Genomic DNA, 25506 nt, shown 5'->3' with positions numbered 1-25506 from the left:
CGGCGGCGCGAGCCGCAAAGAGGAGGGGCACGAACCGCCACCGCCGCACGCGCTACGGAACGAGCCCGGGGACAAAAAGCTTCCGCGAGGCGGAGCGCGGGACGAGGAACCGGGAACCGGGGATCGGGGGGTGCGAGGCGGCCGTTAACGCCGAACCGCCTCTGAGGCGACACTCGCGGTCACGGGGCGGCAGCGGGATCAGGGGTGAAGAGAAACGCTGAGCCAAGATGGGAGGAACGGCGTGTCTCCTCAGGGGAAGGGAGAGAGGCCCCTCCACAAGGAGTGGGTCAGAGTGTGAGTGTGCCCTGTGTGAATCGCTAAAAGAGAGAGCTGGGCTGGGACACAATGGGACAGAAGGAGGTTTTCAGTGGCACTGGCATCAGGAGAGCGTCTGAAGTGTGGCCTCACACCTCCGTTGGCTGTAAGAAGCTTCCAGGCTGTGGCGTGGCCAAGGCTGAATGCAAAACGCACGTCACTGCCCGAAGTGGAAGTAAAACCTGAGTTAAATGTGCTAAAACCGAGGCAGTTGGTTAATATTTTCCTCATAAACTCAGGCCAGGGTTTGGAGGAATGAGGGCTGCTAAATTGGCTGAGTTGGGAACGTTGCCATCTGAAGAAGAATAGATGGGGAAGAGAGAAAGATGAGCAGAACGACCACCAATCACATACGAGACTTCAGAAAAAACTATTAAATTAATAATGACAATTAAAGTCATTTTAATATTGGAAGAAAAGGGGATGAAGTTTACTCGAGGCAGATCGTGCTTTATTTTGCCTTGTCTGTACGGACATGGAGAATACCTTCAGTGAACTGTCACATGGAAATGATCAGCAATCCGTGTGGGATGGGGATTTTCCATAGAACAGGGAAGTACCCACCTCATAGAATCACAGAATGACCCGGGTTGGAAGGGACCTCAAGGATCATGTAGTTCCACCTCCCAGACATGGAGATGAAATTTTTTACTGAACTTGCCAAATTTAATAAGAAAAAAATCGTGAACTGGGGATGGTTTGGCTTATGAGCGGATGACAAAACTAAACCACAGCTCAGTCCAGAAAGACTTTGTTCTCTGTGCAACAGGAAGACTACCACCTCCTCAAGTCATAGCAGGCTCATCTAGCGTTGCCACAGAGGAACAGGAAAAGTTAGCCACAGAGGATTAAAATCTGGGGAGGGTGCTCCTGAGCCCTACATCAGCACAAGCAGGGCTGGCTGCCCGCCCATCAATCTGCACGCATGTATCTGTTCGCAGCAACACCAGCAGCCTGCAGTGAGCGATGCCAGCACAGAATGCCACAGTGCTGCGGGAGCACCGCAGCCTTGGAGCAAAGGGATGTGACGTTGCACTCGTCTTTGAGAGCAAACAAATGACATCTTTAACCTGCAGAGGAGCATAAGCCGATCTGTGAGGCAAACAGCAGTAAAAATGCTCGATAGCTTTCCAGATTTCTCAAAACAAGCCTCAGCTACACACTAGAAATGGCAGGAATACTGTAAAACACACGAGGACGGCTGTAAAGCTGCTTCATCCGCATAGTGTAAGCATCGCTGCTCTACTGACTCCATCGAAACAATCATCGAACCCTGAGCTTCTACATCCTCTGCCTCCTCCCTTCCCCCAGCCCCCCCGAAGGAACGGCGTGCTCTGTACTTCCCTCTCAGCCTATAAAGGTGTGGCACTCCCGTGGGTGTTACTGTCACTAATCTCATCAGGCACGAAGAGCGAGGTATAAAAAAAAACACACAAAAACAACCTTTCGATTCAGAAAGAAGGCAGCAGTATCTGAAGCAAATCGCTGTGCTGCCTCTTCTGCAACTGATTTCCCTCTGGAGTTTACTGAAATCGGTTGTAGCGAGGGGCAGAATCAGAAAGGGACCGAATCACTAGAAAACAAAGATCTAAACGGATCGAAGTGAAAGGCACCTTTCACAACCTGAGAACGAGCAAAGAAAGGCAGGAGGAAACGTATCTCAAAGAACTCCGTGCTCCCCAGTGTGTGTTGTCCGAATTCATCCCACCGTGTTCACAAGCCCGTAGCTCTGTGCTTTCTTCGGAACTCTCGGGTTCTTTGAGGTCATGTGCGCTCACCGGGTTCCCAGTGTCTGTCCGCCGAGAGGTGACGGGGATGCAGACACTTCTCACTTCCCTAAGTACAGCAGTAGGGACGCCGGCTCGTTGGGTAATTTGTGTATTCGGAGAGAGGGAGTGAAACCTTAGGATAGGGTGCATAGGAAGAGAGGGTACGACCCCGCCTAATGGCAATCACTTAGCGTTTAAAGCGGGAGATCAGTGCCGCAGCGGTGAGAACTGCAGCAGTCATCAAAGAAATACTTTGACGATCTTTAGTGCCCTACTTTCAGTTCTTTGAAACCACAAAATCCTGCATGAAGGCTTGGTCCGTCAGCTCCCTAAAGTGATGAGATAAAGTCCGAATCAAGCAGAAGTAGCAGTGATGACTTAGCTCTCTTGTTACTGACATTTCTAGGTCACAGTTCAATCAGGTCAGAAAAGGTAATTCTCCCTTCTCTTTCTTGCAGGTTTTTGACTTTCTCGCGCCCTGCTTCCAGTCAGAAGACGAGATCTGTCTGAGAACAGGTGAGTCTTAAACTTGGTAGTGTCAAAATCAGCTGCATTGGTCTGATAAAAGCCCAAAACAAGAGATAACGCTGCTAGGAAATCCATTAGAAAAAAATAACTTACACATTCAGTTACACTTCAAGGGAGGATGTTACTTTGTCCTTCACACAAAGGGCTCCGGTATGCTCAGTCTAATTTCAGTTGATCATTACAATAGGGTCAGTACTTTAGAGCTGATGTGGTTATGCCCAAACTTAATAATCCGTGGTATTTGGAAGACTTTCTCAACAAGGTACAGAGGAAAGGAAAAAAAAAGTAACAAAACCCCCAAACCAGCAGGTTAGAAAATCTTGTTCACAGCCAAAGAACTGAAGTCGTGCTGTCCTCCAGTAGTACAAGAACAAACAGCCCAGGCAATCTGGAGGAGATTTGAATTCCTTTGCAGACACAGACACAGCAGAGCACGGGGAAGAAATGAAGAGTGTACTTTGTCTTACCTCCGGATCACAGGGGTGCAGGGAATTCACACTGACAGCAGAATCAATAGTGAGCAGACTCCAAAGCAGTTTCTTCTTTTCCTTGAGTCACAACAATTTCACGTTTTGTTTTTGCTTTTTTTTAAAGAACAATTAGATGAGATCGTCAGAAGATTCGGTACATGCAGTGCAGTCTGTTTGAGCTTTTCTTCCCTTTGTTGATCAGCGTCATTATACTATGAGGCATAGCATGCAAGCAAAACAAACTAGTGAGAAAGGCCTACAAAGTGAAAAATATGTACCGTTGGCCTAAGATACAGGAAAAAAAATGGCATCCTGCACTTGTTAGGATGGCATGGGAAATGCTGTGAAATGAGGCACTTGGTCACTGCACTCTCTTTCTTCTGCCTCCACATGCATGTCTTAAAACACTGCAGGAAATTCCTGCTGCCTGCACCTCATGACTCACCTTGCTCACAACATTCTGCCTGCTCAGCAGTCTCTGGGGACTGCACCCTCCCCTTCTCTCTGCCCCACCCTTCCTCATCCAAATTCAAGGTCTTGAGGAAGAGGCTGCAATTGCCCATTGCTTCAAGTAAGCATCCAGTGCTCATTTCTCACCCTTCCCTTCAGACCAGACCGAAACCAGCTTATTCTGCAATCCCAACCCCACCCTCTCCTACAGCACCCAGTTAATTCTCCCTTTAAACTCCCTTCCACGGTGTTTTCTTTTTAAAGCTTTAATCTTTCCCTATGTTGTTTGCTTGAAAGCAGGCCTGTGACTATAGGAAAATTCAAGCACTGTTTAGTCAAAGGAAGGCTGCCAGAAATGTGTGTCAGCTGAAGTCCTTCTGTCCCCACTGGCCTATGAACTGTCTCTAGTGTTGGAAAACACTTTGTCAGTGTGGATTCTAGATATTGCTTGGGTCTGTCTGCCCCTTCTGCCCTACCCAGGTCTTGTTACATCCCTCATGGGGATGTCTGCCCCTTCTGTTGTGCAGCACACTTGGCTGGGAAACTCATGCCATGAGCTACAACTAGGAACTGATTTCAGTGGTAACTAGGAGGAAAAAAATATATATATAATATCGTTCTGTTGATGTCGAGTCAGGAAAATTCAAAAAGCTTCCAACAACTCTATTAAATGTAACCGTGCACACTACAGGGATGGCATAAAATGTATGTATTAAAGTGCCAGCAGTTAGTTCAGGAATGGAAAACTCCATCCTGTAGTTCTGGAACTTATCCAAAAGCACATCCTCATGTTCACTGTATTTGCATTTGAGCTTGCAAGACCAGAGCACCTGTGTGCTGAGCTGTGTGTGCACACAAACAGTAGGAAGAAGCCCGTGCTGCATATAGATTCTCTGACACAAGTGAAAGGAACCAGATATTTTACAGATGCATCAAACCTCTTCTTTAAAATACATTCTAACTGATGTCAAATTTGCTGCCACGTGATACCAAAAGAAAATACAAACGAAAAACAAAAGAAAAAGAGTACTTTTGAGTACAAGGAATTGGAAGGCCTCATAATGTGGTTCATTTATGTAGGTTGCTGCTTGTTGCAAAAACTGAAACTGAAGCACAGAATGTCAAGTAGATACTGTGTAGGTAGGGTAAAGTAGCAGTTATTACAGACGCAGCTGAGAACCAGCTCAGAATCTGCTGTAGAAGCAGAAGTAACTCGCAGTGCTTCTGCCCTGGTACATCTCTCTGAATGTTTCTCCTGTCACCCTGTCTCTGAGTCATGGTGAGTTCCATAGACTTGTGTAAGTATATATTAAAAGATGTTTTTCTTTGAAATTATTCAGAAAGGTGTTCACTCTGGAAAATGTACACGGCTGATAAAATAACATTGTTGGAGTATCAAAAAACGATATACACAGGGCTCTAGAATAACAAAGAGAGTCATTTTTTTGTGGATATGGTCAATATTTTTACATTTTGATTCAAACAGTGCATTTATATAAGTTACCAGAGACTTTTTCTTGTCCCCATAGTTCCTTGTGTGCATTTCTTACTGGCACGGTTTGGCCTTTTTCAAAAAAAGGCAGCAAAAATCCTTGTGTTTCAGAGGAATCAACATCCTTAAAGGGTGCCATTTAGATTAGTTTTACCCAGAGATAATTAACATATTTGCTTCCAGATTAAAGACTCTTTACATGCTGTTAATACGAAGAATGTGTGTTTTCTACATTCTTATGCAAAACAGAGCTGGATTCCAGGATTAAATGAAGGTGTGCACCCAACCACAAATACAGGGCTGCCACCACTGTGTCCATTTACTTTCTGCAGGTCAGTTACTGCAGACCATTACAATAAAGGCCGGGGGGGGGGGAGTTCCAGCAGAGGGGAATTCTGCCCAAGAGCACGAGTCAGGAAATAACAGCAGGGTTTTTCTTCTAAAAACGTAGATGCAAAGTCAAGAGCGGAGTCTCTCTTTGCACCCATAGAGATCCTTTTCAAAACCAGAAGCATAATCAGGATCTTGCATGTTGCAAAACCGGTGTGTAACCATTACCACCAAGCAGAAATGAATAATGAATTGAATGCTAATTAAATACAAATCACAGTTTGGAAGGAGTACAAACACGCAGCAGCTTTTCCACGTTCTTCTAGGACTGCTTTGAAAATCCCTTTCTCCAGTGTATGGCCTTATCTAGAATATATATTTTTAATAGAACAATTGACTTTATTTTTTCTTTTTTTTTTTAAATTACATTAGTATTTAAAAAAAAAAAAAAGATTAAAATCTCCCTGTAGAAACTTAGTTATGGGGTTTGGGCTTTTTTTTTCTTTGCTCTCAGAAGAACCTTGTGACTTTTGAAGATGAAGCTCATGTAAACATGTGTCCTTCCACCCACAGCTGTGGGCTGCAGCGGGCCCAGCCAGGGGCCCTGAAGAGACTGAAGCCTCTGCCAGATGGTGAGAGGCTGAGGTAGCTGGGACTGCTCAGCCCATGGTGTGAATGCTGGGGGTAGGGGAGTATAAATACCTGCTGGGAAAGGTAAAAGTTAGAACCAGACTCTTCTTAGTGGTAAGAGGCAAAGGGGCCAGAGAAAATAGGCAGAAAGTAAAATACAGAAATAACTTTTTTTCACCATGAGGGTTGTTAAGCACAGAAGAGATGGCCCAGAGAGGTTTGAGAGTCTCTGTTCCCAAGAAAAGTCACAGCACATCTGGATGTGGTCCTGAGGAACCTGTTGTAGCTGCCTGTTTTGAGAAGGGCTTTGGACTAGATGATCTTCAGAGATGCTTCCCCACCTCAACTCTTATGTGATTCTGTAAAGCTGAGATGTTATTTCCATGTTACAATGACACAGGAGTTGTCCTATCTGCAAAAACAATACATATTTCTCTGTGTTTAGAGGTATAGCCATATACCATGGCTTTGTCCCACGTCCACATGGGGGAGAAAGCCATGTTCCCAGCACTCATCACTTGCAGCTACAGAATCACAGAATCATCACCAAGGTTGGAAAAGACCTACAAGATCATCCAGTCCAACCATCCGCCCATCACCAATAGTTCTCACTAAACCATGTCCCTCAACACAACATCCAAACGTTCCTTGAAAACCTCCAGGGTGAACCTCATGTCAGGAACCAAGTATTGAGTCCCTGCAGGTAGGTTCAGATGCAGCCTGAGATACCAATAAGTGAATTCAGAATTCCCATGATAGCACGTATGACAAATCTAGTATCCTGCTAAATTCTGTGAGATTAAAAGTGACCAGCAACTGAGATTATGTATTTTTTATAATTCCCAAATATTTTCATGCTAGAGAGTAAAGGGAGAGAGAGGTTATCCTTTAGAGAGGCATTTATCCCCGTCTGATCAGCCTCAGGCAAGATGCTGCTGTGGAGCAGTGTGTCGGACTCACCTTTCTGTTACTACAGCATTCACCAAACAGAAGTCACTCTCAAAGTAATTGAAACTGATGTAATTCCAATATAACTTTATTGTCATTTTGCCACTAAGGGAAAGTCTTTATTACAGATACCGTATTTATATACCCAGCCATCAGAATTATGTTTCCAAGTCATAACTCTTCAAACCTTTCATGTAAGATCAGCGTGTGCCATATTCTTGGAAAATAAGCCAAGCCCATAGTAGTACAGCATCCCTCCGTATTCTCAATCAAACAAATCTCAGAGAGAGAGGGAAATTGATGAGAACAACCTACTTTTCCGTGCATGGCATTCACTGAATGTGAAAAGGGGTTTCAGCCGGCCCAAGAAAGTAGCTGTTGTCATGACAGCACTGGGAAGCCCAGGGACTGAAAAGATCTTCATCAGCTAACTGCAGTGATTCTGTGCCAGAGGAGCTGCATTGCTGGTCATTGTGCTGACAGCAGAGCCCGGGGAATGCTTGCTTGTCAGATCTTCCCAGTTTGACTTTGCAAACTTCCCCAGTCTTGCCTTTTGAAGCTGGAAAATGCTTGTAATCTGTCAAAAAAAAGGAAACTCTCATGCACATCTCTCCCCCTCCAGTGTCTCATTGACCTTCTCTTGAATTCACCTATCTCATTAGATGGGGCAGCACCTAGCATTCCCATATCCTCTTTTGCCCCTCCCTGTCAACAAAAATGTCTTGTAGAAGGCAGCAATATCCATCAAGAAACCTATGCAAACAACAGCACATTCTGCAGTCCAAGGCCATCAGTGTAACAAGTGTCACTCCTGTTATCTCTATGTATGTATATCTATGATGAGATGCTTGCATGGCAGCTTTGTGGCAAGAGATGGAGAGGATTTCCATGGCACTCTGAGCTGCTTGGGGTCATACTGACAACACTGGGATCTTATCAGCTCAATTCTGGCCATTCTGTTCCATGTAAATGCATTGTCTTTCATGCCACGGTTTGGCAGCCTGTTGGGTGATCACCCCAAGAATCATTTCTGGGGGACCTGTGAAACTATTCCATCCACAATGCAAATTTTATTTTACCAAAGTGACAGAAAATGGCTGCATGGCTGAGATCCTCGTGATATAAATAAGGAAGGAGAAAGTAAGGTGTTTTTGACTAGACACAGGTTGATTGAGTTCCCAAACTGTTTGTCAGAAGCACTAGGAACTCCCTTTGACCTCAGCTGGAACAAAATGTCAAACAGCCCGAGAACTGGGAGCTGAGGAGGGATCCACAGCAAATCCTGATGTAGCTGGCCTATGGAAAATGGCTGCGAGCAGGTGGGACTCAATACACCTCATAGGGAAGATCCTAAGTTGTACTGTGACCCATCTGTAATTCAGAATTTAAATAGTTCAGAGGGTCCCTCTCTCAGGAAGCTTGGAACACGTAGCAGAATTGGGAGACCTAAAGCCTAAATTAGCTTAATGCCCCAATGACCTGCCCTGCAGATGTGCTAATAGGCAAAGCAAAGATTCCATCTCCTGAACTCTATTCTCAGCTCAGTTGCTTGCAGACTCACCAAAGCAGCTGATTACATAGGAGTCCACAAACCATTTTATCATTTTGTCATGCAGCAATTTAACCATTGTTCGGGTGGGCAAAGCAGAATCTCTTTCACATGATTGCCCCAAGGTCTTGTTGTCTGTCTTTGAACCCTTCACTGAACGCTGTTGCTACACAAGCTGCTAAGACTCTGCTTGCTGCATCAGAACAAGTGGTGGAGGTTTTGCATTGTGTTACACTTAGCCTAATAATTGATCGGAACCATTATCTTCAGAGTTGAATTTCTGAATGAGCTTGGCAGTGCCAAGTATTTTTTTCATCTTGGCGAATAGTGAATTCAGTTATTTAAAGCCTGGAAAATATAGGAAACATTATTAAAACACAGTTTAGAGCAAGGTGAAAACGGTCTGATTTTCAAGGTGGCATGTCTTAAAACAATTCAAGTGTACAGGCAACTCTTTCAGATCAGACTGTGGATGGCAGGTTGAGAAAGCTATTTGATTTAGGTGCAAGAGGCACAATGAAGAAGCACATATTCCATAACAAGTGTAACTCAGACTTTGAGAGGTGTCAAGGTATCAGCTTTGCAGAGTGATGACCTCCTTTGTCTCGTTTCTCCCAAGGAAAAACTGTTTGGCTCCACTTCAGGTCACGGTTTCTCATCTCCCTGCTACTTTGAGCCCCACTTCCTGATCTTACACAAACGTTTCTCAGTGGGGGTCCCTTTCCAGTTTCACAGACAGGAGTTCCAAGTGAAGAGTCAGTGAAGCAGCCAGCTTAAAGTGGAACTTGATAGAAAAAACCAACCAACCAACCAACCAACCAAAACCTGTTCTTCCTCCCACCCCACTGATTTATTTTGACATGGAATGAACACTGGATCAGCAACCACAAAGCACTTTGTATTTCAGTTTCACTGCATTAGCGTGTGTCTTGAAGATCTTTTCCATGCTGATACAGTGAGATCTCAGGACTTCCTGCAATTGCTCCGGGTGACCTCAGTCCACCACCTGTGCTGGACTGCTCTAACTTGCTTTGGAATATTGCTTGCTCAGTCCTTTCCATTATATATAACTTAAAAGGCTATGGGCAACCTGGTCTGGTGGTTGGCAACCCTGCCCGTGGCAGGGCGGTTGAAACTAAATGATCTTTGAGGTCCTTTTCAACCCAGGCCATTCTGCAATTCTATGATTCTAATATTAACAACTTATGCTATGTGGTAAAAAAATATATGTATGTATAAATTTAACCTCGTTTCTGCCATGCGTAAAAAGGTATGCTAAAATAAATACTGGTTTAAAAGTTGTACGTGTATCAAAATATGAAATATTTGAGAGTTACTCCCCTCATCCCTTATCTAATTATAGTATTAATGAGTAACATGCTGAATTTTGGCTGAGATGTGGTAGCCACAGGAGAATGGACTTCTGCACAGATGATCTCCTGACGTAACGTTTGCAGCAGGGGTGTGTTTCACTTTTAATCATACAAGCTGTCCACCTGAAGCCAAAAGGGCTAATTCCCCACTGCGCTCAGCCCTGCTACATGAATATGACCTCTTTTGCTTTGATTGTGAGAGACTGCAGATTAGTAAAAGAATGTATTTTTACAGTAAGGCTGGTGAGGCGCTGGAACAGGCTGCTCAGAGATGCAGTGGATGCGCCATCCATGGAGACACTCAAGGTCAGGCTGGACAGGGCTCTGATTGAGCAGTGGGTGTCCCTGTTCCTTGTAGGGGACTCAGACTAGATGACCTTTAAGGGTCCTTCCATCTCAAACAATTCTGTGATCCTCTGATTCTCTGTTTTGCCGTACTCCTGTCGTTCCAGTTTAATATGACTGCCCACTTGCCTTTAACTGTCCCAGTGTAAGATTTTGCAGCAATACATTGAATATTTAGAAGTCACTTTGTCTTTATGATTGGTAAAGTGACCCCATTTAATGGCCAAAGAAAAAAAGGCTCTGGGATGTGGCTACAACCCCACAAAGAAACTTGCTTATGCAAAGTCACATTGGGAACTTCTTTCATGTAGTTTCAAGTATCAAGCCCTTAATATTTGAAAATACACAATAAACATACAGCGGGCATTGCCGAGTATGGAGGTTAATAAAAATACAGCCCGGCATTAACATTAAAAAGGCTCTAATTTTTTTTTTTTTCTTAGCAGGTAATTAGTTCACACAAAGAAATCTCCTTTCTTATCCTGGAAACGCATGCATAAAACAGCTCAGATAACATCATTTACATACGGGCTGCTGCATACGCATGTTAATGTCTGGCTGTGAAAAGTTCAGACAAGTTTGTAATCCCAGATTTCCTGCGCGTGCTCAGCACCCAGATTCCCAGAAAGGCCGAGGTGCGGGGCACCGCATGTTGTTGAGATGGCAGCCCGGTGGCCTGGGCTGCACATGGACCTGCGAGCTACGCGCTTTCCCAGAGTGCAACACATCGGACAGTTGTGGGCATTTTAGACACATATTGGCATTTGTGTGTTGCAGTTTCTTTTGTCAGTCACTTCAGCTTGTGGCCGTCTCTCTAAGCCTATTGTGCCACCTCCGCTTGCTTTTTCAGGGCTACTGTGTCACTCACTATTAGAACCAATCTGCTTTTGCATTTTAACACTATCATGTCACCCATCAGCAATCATTCGCTTTTATCCCCTAAAACTTCTGCACAATGGCAGCCACGCCACTGGGACAAAAGCAGAGGCAGTGAGGAAAAAGGAGGGAAAAAAAAGGAGGAGAGAGCGGGAAGGCTGCAGCAGCAGCTGGCTCTGTGCTTTGGGGTCCTTCAGTGTGTACTTGAACTTGGACTGTGGTGGATGTGCGTTCATCTTCTGTTTCCCTCCTTAGCACAACGTACCTCTCTGGTGATGGAAATAGGCGTGGACTGGCTGCTTCTGTGTGAAGGCCAACAGGTAGCAGCGCTGTTTTTGTGCCTACAGAAAGCTGCAGGAAAAAGGGAGGGCTGTGTGAGGGACAGCCTTGTGCTGCGGTAATATTGATTGCTTGCAGCACTCCTCAAAACAAGAATCCAGCTTGCCGGGCACCTTTAAAACCAGCAGGATGCATCCCTACTGCTGTTGGAGGAGGGTATCTGCAAGCCTGACAGCTGCGTTCAGACAGAGATGCAGTTACAGCATCAGAGGGTTTGGGAATCATCTTTCAAGTGCAGAGTGTTCAGGATTTATCTCGGATTTGCATGTGTATACAGTCGCCCTCCCAGCGGTTTAGAGCTATCAGATGAGCAGAGATCTCAGACTTCTCAGACTGCCTGTAGTTAGTTGCCTGAAAATGAAGAAGGTGGGGGTCCTGCTCGAAGGTGAAATAACTGAAGTGCTTTAGCCTGGAACCAGACTCAGCTGGGAAAGATGCATGGTAATTCATGCAGAGCACTCCTCTGAAATAGGCATGGCTCAACACGAGGCTTTGGACTCCCACCTTTTACAAACATGACCTTACTGTGTTTCCCTGGGACTGTAAGATTTTAATGAGGTAAAAATGACCAAAATGTCATGACCTCTAGTTTTCTTCATCCTAAATTCTCGATAGTTAATGAAATGAAGCTCAGCTACGTTGTATTTTGCTGATTCCACAGAGGGGAACAGTTTAAGATCACGAAAGAAAAGGTTTAAATAAAATTCTGTGAGCTCAGGGTAATTTTTCCCCTGTACACCAAAAGGATCAGATTCTATAAGCAAGGAATATACAAGCAATTGGAGTATAAGCCCCTTCTTCACCAACATAATTTGCTCAGTGGTTGAGGCTGATTCTTCAGTAACTACCACCTTGCAAATAACCATCAGCATCTTATTTGTTATCCTGGCATTTCGTATTTATGACAGTACTTCTTGTCTGTAGCCGTGATACTCTAGAGCCAGGACTTACAGAATACTGTAGTTGTGTCGATAAAAAAGAACAGACAAATGGCTTTTTCACAGGAGCTTTGGATCAAATGCTTGCAGGTTTCCAAGCAATCTCCGTACTCAAGGATGACCATTCAGGCAGTCCTCACTCACACTCGAGTTCACATTAGTGCTGTATTGGCCCCTGTGTGTGCCAAGTCTCTGAGACAGCCCCCAGGCAAGAAATCAAGCATAGAAATAATCACTCAGAAACATTAGAAAACAGTCATCAGAACGTTCCTTTTTTTCCCCTGTCTAGGTAAGATCTTTACAGTACTTAAAGAGAAACAGTCACTAATGGCTCCTTCCAGAACTGCTGGGTGAGCATGAAAATACTACAAAGTAATTTATCTTAAAAGCAAAAACATCTGAAACAGCTTCCTCACTCCTCTGTGGGATTTTACCAAGAAGAAACCTGCACAACACACAGCGTGGTCCGCTGCACGTGCACTGCAAAGCCTGAGCAGAAGTTCCTATTGTGGTGGGGCAACATTGCTGAGTGTTGCTGAATTTCTTTTGCAATCACTTTGAGATGTTCTCCTGTCAGTCGGTGGTGGTTTATCTGCAATTTCTACTTGTTTGTACTTACTGAGCACACCCACTCATTATTTGATGGTTAGCCCCAGCTAATCAGTCAGGAGTAAATTTTGCTGCTCCTATGTATAAAGTTGAATCTGCAGGGCCTGCATTTCTTTTTCTTTTAAACCACACTGATTTCACCTTCAAAAGAGGAAGAGAGTGTTTCCATTTTTAGTCTGCAATTCTTTGAAGTCTTCCCGTTCCATTGAATAGGGGGTCTGGATAGAATTTGACCAAAAAAAAAAAAAAAAAAAAAAAAATCAATTCCTTATTTTAGGTTTGGTTTCAGCAATAAAGAAGTTAATGAGATCACATCTGTTTTTGTCCTGCTATTCTCTACAGCAGTCCACTGGAAACGGCACCACTCGCCCACAGCCTTTTCTTTTATACCAAACAGACTAACCCAGCCTAAATAGTGTCTTTAAACACATCCATAGCAAGGCTGAGACATGAATCAATCGATCACCAGCCGCCGTGGTGATGTCACTTAACCCGTAGCTACAATTACCAGTTGCCTGCAGTTTCACAACAGCAGCCAGCTGATGGATTTAGGCAGACCTTAAAAACATTTTCTTTGGCATAGGACGGAGTGGAGAAACATCTCCAAAAACTACCAAGAGCTTCATTCTGTAAGTAACGTTTGAACACATCTGGAACAGCTGGGTAATAAGTTGTGCGTGTCAAGTTCAGAAAACAGCTGCTTTTAGCCTTCGCTTTGGGCCAGACGTTTGCTTTCTGACACCAGAGTATATTCTATTTTATTTTGTAGCAGCTTCTTCAGTGTTCCCATATGGACAAGCTGAGCAGCTCCAGGAATACAACTGCAAGTATATACATGCCGTTCTTTAGCAGAGATGAAGGCCAGATGTTGCTTTGTCATCTTCACATGCATCTTTAAAAAAGTTAAATGAAGTTGTTTCATACATACAATTAATGCCAGGTATAGGCAATTTGCTCTTAGGCTGTTTAAAAGCCAACTTCCTAAAAGATGGAAAATAACAACTGAGAATTCAAACCCTAGGATAACTTCAGGAAATAAGTACAGCAGAATCCAGGATCACAGAGATGGAAATGTATTGTGCAGAAAAGACACGGTGGCTTATTTCTGAGATCTGAATGAGTACTATTTATGCTTTTACTAGAAAATAATTGACCTTATTGTTAAAGTGCAGCGTGAAGTTCCACGTAAAGCCTATCAAAGCCGCCATGACCAAAAGCCTTCCACTCTGCTGCTTTGCTCTCCCAGGATATAACCCGACCCACCCGTTCAAATACTGGAGAATTTAATACATCTACAGCTAGCAGCGTAATGCACACAGATTCTTTGTGTGTGCACTCCTGGTTTCTACACCTCTTGGATCCAGCAGGGTGAGCAATGATTCTTTCCCAGTCTGTGCAATTAGAGAGATTTAGATAAAAACAAACTGCTTTTCATTTTTTTTTTTTTCCTGATTTTGTGAAAATTGGACTTTACTGTATTCGTTTTATGACAGACATTTATAAGGAAGTATTAACTGAAGGTTACTTCTCCCCCCTTCAGTAACAATACATATAATGTTTGGGCTTGCACTGTCGGCTGAGGCCCTGCTCTGTGGGACAGTCCAGCGACATACAAAAACTGCCAAGACACCAACCGTAACTTTTTGAGTTATGTCACTTTATTGGGGGAGTGAAAAGAATCACATTCTCTAGTAGTCTTGGAACAATGCAAATGGTGAACAGAAGACAAAAAATAGATGTAATTGGTTCCGAAAAGCATGAACATCTGTAGAGAATGTGTTGCATTATTCCTAAGGACTCTTGCTTTTGAAAAAAAAAAAAAAAAAAAAGTACATGTTCTGTATATATACAAGTGTCAGTGCAATAGCCAATAAAGCAATCGATCAGAAATATAAAAATATCCTAGATACAAACTTAAAAAGATGCTTGAAAGCCGACGATATCAGTATTCTGATATTTCTGTATCTCAGAGTACGATCACCGGGATGAGCCGTTCTGATGAGGTAAAAGACAGTAAATGCCCTGTGAGAACGCAGAGCCATTAATTCTCTTCCATAAGACAAAAAGATTGAGCACCCAATGAAACGGCATGTCTTCGCTGCAAGCGCCCACAGGAAGCGAAGTTACAGTCTGTGAGCGTGACTGCATTCCTGCACCATTCGTGCCTGCCATCTTTGCCAAGAGTTACACCAGCAAAAACTTGCAAATTCTCCCATGCCCCCCCAAGCTGAGCATAAACTGCACGCACTGTGCAGACACACCAAACTGACAGCTGCTTCAAACGCAGACAAGATCTACAAATGTCCAAAAACCACTTAGTCATTCTTTCCTTTATTGGTTGCAAATCTTTTCTTTTTTTGGCAGTGAGGACAGAAAGAGATCACAAAGCTTGACAGCAGAACAGCTCTCTGTGTAAGAGTTAGGGAGGGAACAGGGTGTGTTATATTTGTTTTGCCTCAGGTGTTCCAGTGATGCCACTGAACTTAAATCTCAGCTGGCTGAGCTATAAAAATCACATTCCTCCTGTTCTGCATTTTGGATGGAAGGACGTGCTAATCTGGGGCTCTTGTTCTATAAAAAGAGGAAGGGCTACTTGGTCAAACTTTCAGCTGCATGCTGTCTGCCTGCACCGTGATTCATCTCTTTCCTTCCGCCACCTCTTTCACTATGACCCTCCAAGCTCCGCCACTTCTTTCTGCCTCCCAGTTCTTTTCAAAGAAGAGGCAGAGCAATTAGGTAGTCAGTGTGCTCTGTGTCTCTGTGGCATAGAGCCCCAGACAGAACTGAGAGCAGAGCTGGGAGAGGCAGGAATGTACAGCAAACACAACCTCCTCCTCAAGGTGGTAATGATAAGGAGTTAATTTCAAACCATGTGTCAATTTCAGGCACTCCTCTTTGGAAAAGCACAATGAATTATAGAGTCTCTAGTACCTTAAGATTAACTTGAATGGGCTATGATTTGTGTGATAGAAAGAGCACAATGAGAGCTGGCAGTTGCCTTCTTAAGAAACTTTCCTTACTACTTATGGCACGCACATGCACTGAAGCACACAGCGGTTGCTCGAATCTTTAAAAGGTTTCTTAGCTTCACATTTTAGACTCAAAAGCTTGCCCTTTAAATCATTTCATTTTTCATCATTCCTTTCTAAACCTCTTGTCTCAGGCAAATTCAGACAGCTGCGTAAGAAGAAGTGAAGCCAGCAACATCTGTAGGATGATGACACTTGACAAATGGCCTTGGGTTTTCTTTCGGTTTCTGGAAGATGCTTTGCAGATGTCAGAGCCTCAAGGAATCACCATACGTCTCTCCTTAGCCTTGCTGAATGTGGCATTCGATGTTTCCAAACACTGAGTGACTGCTTGCCACACCTCAGCAAGGCGGGCTATTCCGTCTCAAATAAACAGGCAGGAAATGGAGGCACGCAGAATGACTAAGCGATTATTCCAACATGGTGATACAAGCCCGGGAGAGTCAGGAGCTGAACCTGTATTTCTTGCATCTCGATCTCGCGTTGTCTTTTTGTCGTGTGTTGCAGCCTTATTCTTTCCTGTAGAGGAAGACTGGAATCTTAAGAGTCTGTCATGCTACTCTGGTTGACAGGTGGTGTCGCCAGTGAGATAAGATTGTTGCACTCCCCACATCAAAAGGTGGAATATGCTGTATGACATCTGCTTGCTGGAAGAAATACTAACCATACCAGTCCTTAAGAACATCAACATTTATTTCTTATGATATAAAAGAAATGGGTTATGAACATTCTTATCTGAACAATAAGTGGCTTCTTTACTTACATCGCATGTGCTCATTGTATAATATATATACAATGAACATAATTACATTTGTACACAAACTAAGTACTGGACTGAGAACCTGCTTATTGCTGTACACACGCTAACCCAACAAAGGAAAAGCCCAGTACCTCAAAATACCTACACTCCATTTTATTTAAGTAAAAGTAAGCACTGACATTGAAGTATATGTTGACAGAAGTGTGGCAGTAACTGCTGACATTTCAACCTGACCAAGGAATAATTACAACAGAAACGGAACATCTTTTACTAAGCAATAATAAAAATGGCACATTTTAAATATATCTATATGTATATATATATATAAAAATTTTACAAATAAAATGTTAAAACAATAAATTGTAGTGTTTAAAAAGTGTAAAACGGGGTTTTAGTGGTGATATGTAAAATTAACTGAGTTATGCATCTAAAAGAAGCCAAAAAGTAAACTTATGTGATCCATAATTAAAAGAACATTAAATTCTGGAAAATAAAGTCCTGACTATAGGCTGCACACTGAGAAGAGCCTTTATTGGATGTGCACAGAAATCATAGCAGCAAGCTGGTATCAGGAGAACGATCTGAAGGTTGTTGAGTGTACATATGGGCCATTTAAAGCTCTCTTGGAATAAACATTTTCCAGGAAGTGATAAAATGATGCTCTGCGGCCAAAAGCATCAGAACTATGAATTTCATAGATTTAAAATATACTGTACAATATCTTCTCACATTTCCATAGGTCGGGTCCATACATCTCAGGCATGAATTGTTTCAACAGAAGTCATTAGAGCTGGAAGACAGACACAGGTTAGGTTACCGCATTTTAGCAACAACAGAATATTGTATAACACAACTCCTGGGATTCAACGCAGCACGGAATGTCTGACCTCATCCTAGCAGCAGTTATCACTGATGTAGAACACAATAAACTATCTCAGAAATAAGCTGTTCCCAAAATTAGCTGTCCAGAAAATTCTTTGTCAGCAAGAAGCATAAGTAAAGCTTTTTCAACTTTACGCAGCTAGGAAAATGTCTTTGTTCTCAGAGTTTTATCTTGTTGAACACAGTCAGCTCCAAACACCTTCCATATAGAACCAGGGACAGTGGCAAAGGCCCTCACTGCTTTGACAAACGCCAGGTGCTGTTTGCAGCAGACACAGCGCTATCCCTGCATGAGGCTGTGCTGGCAGCATCACTACCCGCGTGCTGAAGTTCCTGTGCTCAGTCCCAGGCTTGCTGCCTTTTGGTTACTACTGAAGGGACTTCTATAAATAGCTGTTAGCAATTTGTTGGTAAAAGTTATTTCTGAGCTGCAAAAATTTCATTATCCCTATCCTTTTCATTATCCCTCCACTACTCAGCTTGAATGCAATGCTTAAAATGTAACAATGTCAGAGGTACGCATCCAGAATGTGCCTCTGCAACGCAAGGTCCGTAGCAAAGAAAGCAGCTTTGTATTAATGGGTTTTCCCTAGTCCCAGAATATCCTATGCCACTGATTCCATGCAAGCCAAATATAGGTATTACCTCATGGTTCTCTGAGATCTACCATATATTTTCCAGATGCCACATAGGAACAAGATTGATGCTGCAGCCCTCTAGTACCCAGGATTTCTTGCATTTGAGAGACATTAAGCTCTTGTGTGTATCTTTCACTGTTCCACAATACCAGAACAGAGGGGAAAGGGCAGGAACTACTGCAGGCAGGCAGACCACATCCCTCACACCTATGTACAGTATGCCCAGTTCAAGGCATGAACTGGCTTTGGAACTCTTAACCAACAGAGGCATCAAGTGCACCAAAGAAAGGCGGAGTGTATATGCACATGGTCGAATAGTTTTTTCAACTCGATTCAAACACTAAACAGCCCAAAGGGGTATAATTTATTTTACTTTGTTATGGTGGTGCATATATGAGCAGAGCAATAGTTTTACAACCACCAGCCCAGATACACTGTTTTGCCGTAAGCATAACAATACAATTCTAAGTGTTGCAGCATCATGCTTAACATGATGGGAATGTTGTAGCTACATACTACCCATGAGGTTACAACACGCTGTGGGATGCCAAGGGTTAGTTGTTCCATTACAAAGCAGATCACTGTGTGAGCACTTCACTTCGGCTACTGTCGTGTTTAGCATTAATAATTAAAATGACTTTGCTGAACTGATCGCTGGGGCTGATGACAAGGGGTAAAAGTAATTTAATGCAACTGGTAGAAAAAAAGAACTCTGGCGAAGCTGCAGGTTGCCTCCCCTGTCAAGGCATCTGTGCTGTGGCTACAGAAGGAATGCAGCAGTGCTGTTTCAATCACATCACTACGCTGGAAGTCTGTCCTAAGTTCAAAACACCATAATGATGTTCCAACATCATAAATGCATCAGCATTTATACAGTGACATTAAAATCTCTGACACAGATTTCCAGAAAAAAACGAACAGTGCCACGCATTTTTAAATGGTTTCATAATAACACTTTTTAAGTGAAAGTACAAGAGTCCAGACTACATTTCATAATGATGGACCGCACACAGGAGAAAGGGAGCAACGCTGGTGTTGGTATTGAATACAGTCTTTTTAGGCAATAGGAGGAAAAGATGCCCATAATCTGCATTAACAGGTTCCTGCAGGATAAAGTGATTGTGTTTATTAATGTCTAATTTCACTAAGACGAAAACTTGGCAATACAAGCCGGGGCAACAAATAAGAAAATGCATTTTCAGATTTCTTTGTGCTGAAAGACTGAAAAGTCTCAAATATAAGGTTTCCTTACATTTAATTTATGGCATTAACTATGGCATTTGACATAATAATCATTGAAGCCAAGCTCATTCTTTTAGCAGAAAGCCTACTTAAATGGGTACTTCCTGACAACAAAGAGATGTTGATTGTTTTAAATGCTGGCAAAGTGCTGTAGCATTCATGTAGGTATCATACTGGTTTCCTTGAACACCTGTACAAACAATTACGCTTTCTTGTATTTCCAATTCCATTTTTTGAGTCAGTAATGCTACAGGTAAGAACACGTAAATCTAGCCAAACTCATGTTTTCTAACTTCCTTGAAATCAGCTAAGACAGGGTACTGAGTAGGAATATCCCTATAGAAATAAAAAAGGCCCTCACAACAGTTTTCTAAGTGCTACATTTCATTCACCCTCATTTTTTCCTTCCTGTTTGTCATGCCTCACTCATCCATGTCTTAAGCCTGTAACTCTTTGGAGTATTAGACCATTCCCTTCAATGCACCACTAAGAGATCTAACTACCCAGATGGAAGCAGCAAGATTCATTTGCACCTGAGAACCGATGCTGGTAGCTTAAATGTCTATCTGCTCTATTACAGTCTAGGTCTCTCATGTAATTCAAAGGGCTAATATCCTGCCACTTGTGGCAAAATAAGCCAATTAGTCCTTTTCTTTGTATCTGAGTATGGAACATATTACTCGCCAACAAGTCAATATGTTGATTTGTTTTGCTTTCCAGTTATTTTATATACAATCTAGTAGATACCTTTGTCTTGCCAAGTACTGTCTACACATGGTTCTCAAAGATACCTACAACACATTCACTCAAAACAGCATTAGAAAAATGGCAGGAGGGGTGGGAATAAAAGACGTACTTCTCTGTAACTATACACACATGAAATGTGATCCTTCTGTGAGCTGTGGTTGTGTAGATGAAGCTGGTGACAATGACGATTCTGGTGAAGAAGGCAAACTTTTCACTGCGAGTCATACAGCAAGATAAACAAGAAAACAAGTTACACAAGTCAGAAGCTAGCTGGCTTACATAGTAAACATAAGCTTGAAAATCACCATTTCAAGCCACAATCAGTATAAACAGAGCCAAATAAAAGTTACATGAGTTAAGACTTAAAATCTGATCAGCACAGTGAGCACAACTTCAGGGGACAGGACAGCCATTGTCAGCAAGGATTATTTCTTATATGAAAGAAAACATCTCAGAAAAGACTCATGCCTTTGCACAGAGTAGTTCATCTCAGGAACAAACAACAGACACATGAATACTGATGTGTTATGTCAGAGAAAAAAAAAAAACATACGATTTAACTACTTGGGAAACTTTCAGACCTATCTTTATATCCCACCTCAGGTTAACTAAGTATTTGCTGTTCTGCTTGGCACTACAGAGTGCGTTTACAAGTTCTGGTCTTGATTATCAAGTCACAGAACAAAACTGCTGACTGCAATTGCAAACGTTCAGCTCACCTTTCATATCCACAGATTGAACTATTTGGCTTACTTAACCACTCCCATCACCGAATATCCTAATTATATCTTAAATTCTATAAATCATCTTCCTTCTCGCCCATCTGTCCCCTCTCCTTTTTCTCTTTGTACATAGTTCTGCTTTTTTCCATCTTTTTGTTCTTGAGACGTATACCATGGGTCTGTGAACCAATCAGCTAATGGCTTCTGTTTCTTCAGCTGTTCCTGTGTCTGAAATCACGACCAAATCGTGTTTCATACTTCAAAACCTGAGGCTGTCCATCAGATAGGAGGTGAGATAAATAGTTAATACATACCCAGGGTTGAGATACTGTTCTATAGGATAAAGAGGGAGGCATTTGCGCCAACCAATAACTAAAATATGACTTAATTTTTGGCAGTAGCCAAATAATTCCCTGAAATAAATGCAACCGCAAAATCTACATTAAAACCTCAGAAAAATGGAATTTCTGTAGCTACCCAGCAGGAAACTACTTTTCTCTACATTGTAAAAACATATACTTAATATTCAGACCAGCTCAGCACTTCTTAAGTCATGAGGGTTTTTGAGCATCAAATGACATCACCAAAATGCAGTGAAGTTTTACATATGTACCGTGCAACTTCTGCTTTAGTCAAACTCTTTTCCATACCTGCTGTTGCCTGATTTCCTTTTGAAGACTGTGCTGCTAATTCAAATGAAGCAATAATTCCTTTTTGCTCTTGAACGCTGACTGCTTCGCTTTCTTCTGAACTGGTTTTGGGTTTGTGGTTTGCAACTGTGGTCATACTCTGCAAGCTGACAGAAAAAAAACAGGGCTTTTAGAACACATTAACTTAATTTCAAGTGCTAACTACTAAGTATAGGAGTCACAATTTAATTGTCTTTTATTAACAGACAAAGTTTCAACTGGTGAGTTTGTGTAACAGAAGCTAAGTACGTATTTTCAAATCCTTCTACCACATTGAGTTAGACTTGAAAAAAAACATATGCTGGAAACTGAATTTCTTTCCTTTGCATACTGATACAGGTTCCTGCTGTGTGATACCTAGTCTGATGAAGTACGCTGTGAGAAAGTTATGGTCTAATACAAGAACTTGGGATCAGCTGTGTAACTGTAGAATCCACACAGCTTACAATAAAGTTAGGAATCGTTAAAGAGAAATATCCAATATATACAGTACTAGTCTAATCCTGCAATACTCCTCAACTGTCAAGTAAAGGTCAAAAAAGCAGGAGGTATAAAGTAAACTGTTCAACCTGTCTGTAAATGCATTTTTTTCCTGAACTCCAGTGTTAAAGAGCTTGCAATAGAAGCTCTGGCTGAAGGTTTCATATTAAACTCATACAGAAACTGGACTGACACTACTAAATACTTTTTCTAATGCTAAGCCAGAATCAGGAACACATCTGTAACTTGGGCAGTACCTGGGAATAAACATCACCCCTCGTACCAACCCATTACCTCCTACAGAACCCCTGTAGGTTTTTCACTGGATTTCTTTACATGTAAACCACTCCAAAACATATAAATATACCTTAGGAGTATTTATGACAGTATTTCATGAGTTGCTTGGTACGTTCTACTAACAAATACAATATGCAAGTTTAAAATAGTATTTGAACATCTTGTTTTATTTTTACCTTATATCACCATCACGTGTTTCTTCCACTTTATTATTCTTTTCCTTTTCTGCTTTCTCTTCATTATTCACTTCTTTTGAGTCAGATACAACATGTGTATCTGATAAAAAATCATCGGTTTTTGTCAGCTGTAAAAAAATTGAAATCATGAAACAAAAAAGCAGTAACGCACACTAAGCGGTAGATAAGAAATACAGTATCAGGAAACAGTTTTATTAACAGACAAATTTTGCCATCATGTATACTTAGTAACTTAGAATTACATAACTTTGGAAATTTTTATCAATACCATTCAGGTTAATAGAGTTATCCTGAAACTTAAACCAGAGCCAATGGGCAGGGCTTGGCTTAATTACTTCCAGAACGTAACTGAACTCTTTGGACTTCAGCCTGCCTCAGTTTTCTATGCTATCCCTCTCTGCACAATGCCAAAGATTCCAGCAATTGCAGTACTTGGCTAACGAGCTTGAATACTGCTTTAAAGGTTTGATTAGCTAGGACCAATATTAGCATATTATGTAATACTCCTTTAAGTGGCTTGCATACTTAACATAAGGCAAATCTCAATAAAAGTGTTCTAGAAGAATAACAAATGCTAGCTATTTGATTTCAGATCATTCTAAAACAACCACCACCAAATAAAAAATTGGGAAGAAAAAGGAAAAAGGAATAGGAAAATAAAAGCAATAGGAGATTAGTGAGAGAATATATAATGAAAAAGATAAAAAAGTATACATAAGATTTAAAAAATATGACACTCCAAGGAGGATATGATTATGTGGAAACAGCTCTAGTAATCTATTCTCCACAGTCAGTCTGCTTTTGCTGAGTCTTTAGGGCACTTTGCTACCAGAAATACAGAGGTAACTCACTGCTAATGGAGCCTGAGACTATTTCAAGACAGAAATCAATCTGATGACTGAACAGCACATACTACAGTTACTGCCTACTTCCACGTATGAGTTGCTGCATCAGTTTTATGCTGCGTCCTGCACAGGGTTTGATGCACTAAAGCCAACCACAGAAAAAAATCAGGTGTATAAAATGACCGTCCAAAACCACACAGATCAATGACTATTAAAGATCAGTACGGGGTTTGTTTCCAAACCCAAAGAAATAAAGATCATATATACTTTTTAATTTTCTGGTCCATCGATCAATACAGTGATAGATAGAATTAATGTGAAATTAAGTAAAGAGGATATTAGAACAAAATTTAAGAAGACTGTATATACACATAAGAAAATTCGATCTCTAGGCTATAGACAGGTCTGAGGTCATTTTGCACTACTACTATGTTTTTTAAATACAAAAATAGATGTTTGTCTCCCAAGAAAAAGGGATTTTGCTTGGCTTCCCATACTCTGCTGTCTGTGGTTAATACTACTTTTCTACTGCAAGTTTAACAGTTCAATTAAGGAGAGTTTAGTACCTCTTTAGTAAAACCTGAATTATGTTCTTGTTCTCCATCGTGTTTTACTTGCACTATTTCTTCGTCAGGACTTCCATTATTTTGTTTCAAATTATTGTCTTTAGTGGTGCTCTCTAAGTCCTTTATGTGACTATGTACAGTGTCATCCTTTTTGCGATTCTGCAGAACAAAATTGATATAGAGACATCCGTTCTTAAAACAGTTATTACAGTGTTAGGTCTGAGTCTTGTGCTGTGCTAAGGAAGCTGCATGGATAACTTCGGAGTCTTAAAACATGTTTTTACATGACATTCCATTGCAAAGCACACCGCAGTGCAATGAGTATAACTGACTTGGGGTTTGGAACTTATCTGGATTTGTTGGTATTTTCTGAAAAGACTTCTTCCTGGTTAGAGAAAGGATGGATAAAAACCTGCAGAAGGTTTGCAAAAGGTGTGCAAAATCAGCTGCACACCTATGTGCGCTTCTGACAAGTATCTTAGGTATCTTCCAAGCCTTTGCTGGGAACTGATTTTACAGAGGTCAACATAACATCTGATAATGGCAGAGTATGAGCAAGAGATATTAATAACTCCACATTACTTATTCCTTAAAAAAAAAATCTATTCCACATAGAATAAGTTCAATAGAAACATTTTGAGGAAGGGGGTTAGAAGTGATTTAAGATTCTGGACTGTGAAAATTATGTCGGCATAAGAGCAAACCCAGCAGAACTGAAGCTCCTGTGTGTCGCAACACACTGAGTACAAGGGTGGAGAAGAATAGGATCCAGGAAAGTAGCACATCTTAGCTGAATTCCTGTCTGATTAAGCACACGCATGTCGGTAAGAGGAAATTCACTTGAAGTCAGTACACAAATCAATCTCTCTGCTTTCTTGAACAAAGTATACACCCATATCTTACACATTCCCCCTTGTCCTATCACCACCTACACTCGTAAACAGTTGTGAGGCTCAAACATGTGTAAACTGTACTACAAGAACCATCTGCAGAGCTTTGCTTTGAACTTCTTGAGAAATGCCACGTTAATCACAAAAAAGTTTGGAGGAGCCACTCCCTTCATCTATAGCATTCACGACTTCATCCCAAACACAGATGTTCTAATGCAAAAGGAAGACTTGAGTTCAGGGTCTTCTGGGGATCCAGTGCTGTTGAAGGAACTTCCCTACAGCTTTGCAGACAATTTAGTGTGCTCAGAGGGGAAAATAAGAAAGCTAACATCTATGTGAAAATAAGTACCTTCTAAAAAGTGCAATGCGTTTAATCTGGTCTTGGAGAAACAGATGCAAAACATAAAAGGAGATATGTGCATGTTGCTATAAAAAAGAAAAAGGTCAGCATGATCTGAAGAAAAAAAAAAAGANCAATGTCAGAGGTACGCATCCAGAATGTGCCTCTGCAACGCAAGGTCCGTAGCAAAGAAAGCAGCTTTGTATTAATGGGTTTTCCCT

The 25506-nt window shown here is 41.8% G+C and overlaps 1 protein-coding gene and 1 long non-coding RNA gene across 2 annotated transcripts in view; one reads left to right on the top strand and one right to left on the bottom strand.

The window, feature by feature from the left end:
* The first annotated feature begins 146 nt into the window (after positions 1-146).
* Positions 147-25506, top strand: LOC107316575. Its single transcript, XR_001556454.2, has 4 exons — positions 147-2184; positions 2543-2600; positions 9101-18147; positions 25431-25506. It is a non-coding gene; the product is annotated as an uncharacterized LOC107316575 (long non-coding RNA).
* Positions 14598-25506, bottom strand: part of PLEKHA5 (pleckstrin homology domain containing A5) — a 166081-nt gene continuing 155172 nt past the window's right edge. Inside the window, exons 26-30 of the mRNA XM_015868204.2 lie at positions 24056-24214; positions 22624-22751; positions 21632-21777; positions 20389-20473; positions 14598-17540 (exon numbers count right to left, since the gene is read on the bottom strand). Of these exons, the coding sequence (XP_015723690.1) occupies positions 17522-17540; positions 20389-20473; positions 21632-21777; positions 22624-22751; positions 24056-24214 (537 nt within the window). The 3' untranslated portion in view covers positions 14598-17521. The remainder of the gene's footprint in view (positions 17541-20388; positions 20474-21631; positions 21778-22623; positions 22752-24055; positions 24215-25506) is intronic.

The sequence above is a fragment of the Coturnix japonica genome, chromosome 1, assembly GCF_001577835.2.
Source record: "Coturnix japonica isolate 7356 chromosome 1, Coturnix japonica 2.1, whole genome shotgun sequence".
Lineage (NCBI taxonomy): Eukaryota > Metazoa > Chordata > Aves > Galliformes > Phasianidae > Coturnix > Coturnix japonica.
The sequence above is the reverse complement of the archived record's forward strand: the minus strand, read 5'-3'. Positions and strand labels throughout refer to the sequence as shown.